This window comes from Chanos chanos, chromosome 4, assembly GCF_902362185.1.
Source record: "Chanos chanos chromosome 4, fChaCha1.1, whole genome shotgun sequence".
NCBI classification, from domain to species: domain Eukaryota; kingdom Metazoa; phylum Chordata; class Actinopteri; order Gonorynchiformes; family Chanidae; genus Chanos; species Chanos chanos.
Window position 1 is genome coordinate 2,054,500 of NC_044498.1, and position 7,500 is coordinate 2,061,999.

The 7,500-nt window shown below is 39.9% G+C and overlaps 1 protein-coding gene across 1 annotated transcript in view; it reads left to right on the plus strand.

Annotated features, from left to right (window-relative positions):
* The window catches only part of igfbp3 (insulin-like growth factor binding protein 3), an 11,261-nt gene extending 11,076 nt beyond the window's left edge, over positions 1-185 (plus strand). Inside the window, exon 4 of the mRNA XM_030771366.1 lies at positions 52-185. Coding sequence (XP_030627226.1) covers positions 52-177 — 126 coding nt within the window. The 3' untranslated portion in view covers positions 178-185. The remainder of the gene's footprint in view (positions 1-51) is intronic.
* Positions 186-7,500: the final 7,315 nt, after the last annotated feature.

Below are 7,500 nucleotides of genomic sequence, written 5' to 3' on the forward strand. Positions count from 1 at the left end.
TAATCTCTCTATCTCCTCCTCCCCCCGCCCTCTCTCTCTCTCTCTCTCTAGTGTCGCCCATCCAAAGGAAGGAGGAGAGGTTACTGCTGGTGTGTGGACAAGTATGGACAGCCCCTGCCCAGCTATGATGGCAAAGAGCAAGGCCAAGTTCACTGCTATAACCTAGAAAAAAAGTGAGCGAAGAGGAGAGAGAGAGAGAGAGAGAGAAAGGGAGAGAGACAGAGAGAATGAACGAGAGAGAGAGGGTCTCTCCTGAAGGATTGCATTTTTCTTTTTTTTTTTTAAGAGCTGGCCTATCAGTGGGATCCCCACCTGCATACAGACCAGGAGCCGGAATCACATGACCAGCAGGAGCTGTGACACACTGGGGTAGAAAGAGAGAGAGAGAGAGAGAGAGAGAGAGAGTCACAGATCCACACTAGTTTGTTGTATATCCCAAAAGGACAGAAACACTGTCCCAATGAAAAAGAAAGAAAAAAAACAGCCCCACAAATTTTACTAGCATTATTTGTTCATGGGAAAGTAATGGTGTGTGTGTGTGTGTGTGTTTGTGTGAGCGTGCACGCGTGCATGTGTGTGTGTGTGTGTGTGCGTGTGTGTGTGTGTATGTGTATGTGTGTGTGTGTGTGTGTAGGTGTGTGTGTGTGTATTTGTGTAGGTGTGGCTGTGGTTTGCTCTCCCTCTTTCCTGCTCTAGTGAAGACTGTTTTCACTATTTCCTGTCACTGCCATGACAACCAGCTGTCACTCTATGCCCCAACCAACTTCCTGTATCAGCTCTCCTGGTGTAGGGTCGTTTTAACCGGGCATGCTCAGAAGGACTGGGCGGCTCACTGCCATTGGCTCTGACTGTAGCACAAGCACTTAAAGCACTTTGGCCAAAAGCTGAACCCAACCAGCAGCCTGTTACCACAGCCGCGTGTCCCCCGACGCTCTATCACTTTCCATATTTATAAACAAGTCAAACCAGTGAACGATGCTATACCAGGACCTTCTCAGAGTATCAACGCCCTGTTAAAAGCCTTCTCTCTTTCTTCAACCTGTGTGTGTGTGTGTGTGTGTGTGTGTGTTTGTGTGTGTGTATGCACACCAAGCTTTCATCACACTACAAAACAGACCTGGTGCAGAATGAGTGTCTGGAGAACCTGACTGACTCGACCGCGTCTCAGCCGTGTTCCAGGCACCCTTTCACTGAGACAACGCTCCCTTAAGCAACAGGATAAAGGTGATGAATCTTCTGTCGGGTGAACACGTCTGTGTCTGTAAGTTACGAGATGTGATCCTGTAACTCTGATGTTTGTTTGCTGGTGCTTCAGCACGTTCAGTCCTACTGGAGTTTCAGTAAATTTCGTAGCGAGGGACAGGAGACAAAGGATCCCTGTCAGGGTGCTGAGATTAGGCCCAGTGTTTCAGACACTCATTTGACCTGAGTTATGCAACAAAGCTCCTCGGAGCTTTTCTCACACGGTCACGACAGCCCTGATACTGAGTCAAAAAACTCTCACTGCCAACCCATCTCTTCAAGCTATTGGCCAGTTTATTGTCAGAACGTGTATCTCCTCATACGTCCTCTTGGAGGATATGAATGTGACAGTCATGCTTCATCAACAAAACTGCATTACTTTAGCATTACCTTAGCATTGCGGTAGCATTACTTTAGCACAGCTGTTACATGCGAAAGCTTGTTTGGATTTTTGTAGTGCCAGAGTCAAAAGAAAAAAAAATGAATGCCTTATTACAGTTTGTCTGCGGATGTGTTGGACCCACTTTACATTAAGGGTTTGTTGTTAACTGCATAGCTGAACAGTCATTTCATATTCAAGTGAAGTGTAACTTCTACTTATGTGTGTTAAGTGTCTGGTGATGTCCACTGGAGTTTTTACGTATTCACATAACAATTAGGGACTTCTAATATAAAGTGAACCCAAAGAGCTGTTGGTAACAATGGAAGCAGTTAGCACTCCAGAAACACTGCCCTTGGTTTTAATCCAGACACCGAGGCCTCCATGCAGTCCTGTTAGCCTCCTGTCCATCCGCCTGTCTGTAAAACATGACCGGCCGAGAGAGAGAAGAGTCCACCCTCATTCTGTTCCTCGCGTCTGACCTCCAGAAAAAAAACAAAGACTTGAAAAATGGGGTTTGCATTTGATGTAAACCCACCCAGTAGCTCAGTAGCAATGATAAAGGCCAGAAGCCCAACCCTTCTTCTTAGCCTCCATCTTCACCGAAAGCACTCTCACACACACAAAAAAAGTATAAATGAGTTTATAAAGAGATTTCTAAAATGAGTTTATAAAAGAGAGACTAAAACTTAAAAACCCAATTGGTGCTATACTGGTGCTATACTGGTGCTATAGCACGCTTGTGCTTTATGGAGTGACGTTTGTCCTTAGAGCAGATGAACTGAGTCTTCAGATATCCCTTGTCCGATTCCTAACCCTGAAATGTCGCTTCTGGTCTCTGAACAGTTTCCTTCACGTAAAGTGCTTGTCAAAGGTGCTACTCACACCTATTTTTCTTGACTTGATATTTTGAGGGAAGAGCCTAAAATATGCCTAGTTATCAGCCCTCCTTTTTTAAAATGTATAAGTGTGTCTTTTTTAAACAAAAAAAATTATACATACATACATACATACATACATATATATATATATATATATATATATATATATATATGCACACACATGGCCAGCTATGTGTCTGAAGAGATATGCGTATGTTATTTTGAAAGATAAAAAAAAAGTTATTTATCTAAGAAAAGAAATATAAGCTGATCCAAACGTTGTTGGTTTTTTTGTTTGTTTTTGTTTTTGTTTGTTTTTGAGAATATTTCATTGACTTTTCAACTGCACAATGAAACTCAGCCTTTTTGGGAATATAATCACTAAACACTTTGCTAGATACATTGTTTATAAACAGTGCTTTGCTAGATACATTGTTGATAAACAGTGCTTTGCTAGATACATTGTTTATAAACAGTGCTTTTCTAAATACATTGTTTATAAACAGTGCTTTTCTAGATACATTGTTTATAAACAGTGCTTTGTATCATATGTTGCCACAAAAAAAAAAGAAGACGAAGAATTCTGTCTTCCTTTGAATGCTATGGTATAAAACATTGGCAGGTCTTTTAGATATTTCTCTCAGCGTTTAAAAAAAAAAAAAAAAAAAAAAGCTAAACCTGGGCTAATGTTTGGCTACTGTATGTGAAGCTAAACGGTGTCCATAGCTAATGTGGAGTAGGAGTGAAGCTCCAGAAAGCTAATGGTATGGCAAAATGAAGCTATGGATAAAAAGCTAAGGCTTGGCTAAAGTTAAAAGTTAAGGTCAAATTAAGCTAATGTTAGCCGCCGCCAGTCTGTTGTGCAATGCCATTGTCAATTCTCATTTTAAGTCACTTTTTAAGGATCTCTCCATTCACGGGTATTGTCTTGGTTTTTTTTTTGTTTTTGTTTTTTTTGTTTTGTTTTTTTAAGTTTGTCATTTAAAAGAATTTTGATTTCTCAAAAAGCTTTTCATTTTACTAAACTAGATATTTCATAGCTGTGCCTTTCTTTGAGAAAGGAAATGTTTTCTTTTCAAGTCTAATTTGTATTTCTTGTCTTTTTTAAAATAAAATAAACACTATTTTGATTTACTTTTGGAAAGAGAATTGTGATTCTTTAGTATTGAGGACTGTGATATTGCTCAAAAACAGGGGAGTTGAGATATGTAATAACACTGTCACTAATCCCTCAACTGACACAGGCACCAGTGGCGTACTGGCCATCAGGCATACCAGGAATATCCCTGTGTGCCGCCGCATCGGTGGGCCAGTGGTCCGTCAAAAATCCACAAAGTTTTTACTGGCCCTGTCTGTCTCTTTACCGGCCCTGTGTGCCTGTCATTCGGTGTGCGCATGAGAGTGTGCTGTGTGCGTGTTCCGGGACTGGGTTCAGTGGCCAATCACAATCAGGTTAGTTAATGCGCCTTAAGATTCTAGACTAATGCAAAAGTAGCGCACAGTAGTGAGATGGCCAACGAAAGCCACGGACAAGAAAATGTCCAAAAGTGTCAGGCGTGCAGTGGAGCTGGACCCAAACGCAAGACACAGTGATGGTGGTAACAAAAAAGGAGGACTTTACTTACAAAAGCAGATAAATAAACAGGTGCAAACAGGAACCAAAACTGGATATAAACGGTGCAGCCAAACCGTGTCTTCAAATGAAAACAAACAACGATAGACAAGGGACAGGTCAAACACAAGGGCTTAAATACAAGAGGAGAACTAAACAGGGGAAACATGATTGGTGCACATTAACAAGGGTGAAACGAGGTTAATAAATAGAATAAACAGAATCAGGTGAGGGGGGGGGCAGAAAAAAAACAAAGAAAGGAAGCAGGGCATTAGAGGCACAGGCTTCCAAATGTGAAAAAATAAATCGACTGTTTCAGCATCAGCATCCTCAAGGGGCCACGACGCCATTTTTGAGGAGCAGACTGAAGCAGTAAGATGGACGTTGAATTGTAGGCTAGGCTACATGTTCAGTTAAAACTGCTGCAACTTGTGGTCACAAAACGACCCCGCTGATAGGCAGTGTTGGAAGTAACGCTTTACAAAGTAACACTTTATAAAGTAATGCTTTACTAAGCCAAGGCTTGATTTGCTTAGTATGCATTAATTAGAGAACTAAAGCAAACATTTAGAAGTAGTGCAAAAGTTACTTTCCCTAGTAACTAATTACTTTTATTTGTAGTAACTGGTAAAGTAATTCAATTAGCCTACTTTTGAAGGAACTAGTAACTGTAACTAATTACTAATAATCAGTAACTTGCACAACAGTGCTGACAGGCTACTTGTTGCTGTTTAAGTCATGCTGATGGAGTGTAACAATATAAGTCAGTACCTACTGAAACATGTCCTGGAATAGACAGACGCTACTTTCCATTGCAAAAGCCTTTAAATACGTTCAGAATCACCTGTGCCTCCTTGAAACACCTTAAAGCATGACACAAATGTGATAAACCTTTGCATATTTTTTTGTGTCATTTAGAATTGCAATAAATCCATGTGTAACTACATTAACAGCCCCCCCCCCACACACACACACCCCCGAACCCTAACGTAACCGTAACGTAACCGTAACCGTAACCGTAACGTACTGTCGTATATACTGTAGCCTACATTATTGCCTGTTTTATCAAATAAAGGCCAGTTCCAAATACAGGCCAGGTAAAACAAACAAACAAACAAACAAACAAACAAACAAACACACATTACAGAAAGGCTCAGGTAGTAAATTCTTATTTACGTAAGTACAACAATATACGGTATTAATTTCACTTTTTAACAGAAATACTATACTGATAGTGTTCGGACTCACAGGGATTGTGGTTGCTGTAGGATTATGTGTGTTAATGACCCATTATTAATATTCAGGGACATCACTGCTAAAACTCACTCCTACCTATTTCCTCTGTGTTATTTCATTATTTCTATGAGTTCTTTCATGAAACAGCACATCTTAACGGTAGCTTACTTGGAAAAAGTTACGGAAGGGAAAAAATGTCAGATTTTAGATGGCGTAAGTATGGTAGGGACATGTCGGCTGGTGAGCTGGAAACAGAGATACAATTTTTACTTTTAAGCCTGTCAGATATACCATTGCCCACAAGTAGCTTAACGGTATATATCACAGGCCCTCTCTTGAAATGTTTGTTACCATGATACAGTATGTAGACAAATATCCATCCTGGTGAACATTAAAGATCTATTCTATTCTATTCTATTATTTGAAAATTTGTGGACCAATACATTTCTATATGATATCGAAGCTTGATTATTTTGTGTGACTTTCTTCCATCGGATATCTCGTAGATATTACCATATGTTGTTTTTTATTTGCTTTCTGTTATTTTCAGCACCATATCATTATGGCAAAAACTGCCTGTTCTAGACCTAATATTTTTATTCTTTAAATACAGCACAGTATAGGCCATATTTGAGTAGCAGGTATACCTGTAAATACTTATAGGATAAGTTTGAAATCAAACATTATAACAATATTACAAAATACACTACTAAAAAAGGACAAGTCATAAATAATGGCCTCTAAAAATGGCCTATCTCAGTTAAGGCCTGGGTCTTTCTTCAGTTGAGTTAAATGAAGGCCCTGGCACCCTCTCTGACCAGACGCCCCCACCCTGGTTGGTCCCAGTGGAAAAGTCAAGGGCTGAATTTCTTTCCCAGTACATCCCTGATAGTCACTAATCCCTTAAGTGACACAGTCAATAATCCCTCAGTTGACACAGTCACTTATCCCTCAACTGACACAGTCACTAATTCCTCAACCGACACAGTTTGGGCTGCCAAGCTACCACCGCTGCTACTACTTCTACTACTACTACTATTACAACTAATCCTGACAGTAATAATACTGCTACTGTTACTATTACATTACTATTATTAACTCTTGACACCACCTCAACTACTACAAACACCATTGTATGACCACTGTCGCTATAACTGTTACTTTACTAGTGCTACTACTACTAACTGTTCCACTACCGCTAGTGCTACTGTTGCAGCCACTAAAACTACCCCTAATGTCACTGCCATCAGCACTACTACTGTGACTATTACTGCGGCTTCTTTTTCAAGCCCTTCAGTGCAGTAACAACATGTGCCCAGGAATCGCAGACAGTTTATTTTTTTAAGCTTTTCCCATCTTTGACAGCTATGCTTAATAGGGGGTGTAACGATTCATCGTAGCACGATACATCGCGGTGCAAAAATGTGACGGTACGCATCATATAAGTTTCGGTCAGTTTCGGTCGTCAGCTCTAATTATATTTTTGTATTAGTATCATCACTAAACGTACATTTTATTTCAAATGTTTGGACGTACACATGCATACAGACACCAAATATAACAAACACTAAAATTACACTTCATCAGCGGTAGTAAATAAATATCTAAAATGAATGTGGTCACCTGTATCATTATTTTTGTTACCAGTGCACAGTCATACGTCGCGCTTCCGGCATTCCAGCCGAGGCCTCACATTTTACATGTTTCAGTCATAGACAGAAAGAAGAGGTTTGGACTTCTCTTGGAAAAAGTTTTGCATCCCTGTTGCCTCATACGTGTGCAAGAGCATGAGATATCACCACTTCCATAGGAGTGTTTATCTCTAAAGACATGAGACCACTCTTGGTAGTCGACAACGAAGGATTTTGCCCTACTACTTAAGACACTAGAGCCCAAATACAACATCCCATCACGCCTGCACTTTACTCATTCTGTAATACCAGCCTGGTACAACGAAGCAAAAAACACAGCAATAGAAATTCTGAAAAGTGCAGAGAGTTAACTCATTAACTTGTGTCTAAGTCTGAGCATTGTGTGTTGAGATCTAATTTTCATTATTTCATATTAATGTTATATAGACAGACCCTTTCAATTTACTATTATTTTATGTTTGAAGACTATTTATTTTTGTTTAGCTTTCAAAGAATTCC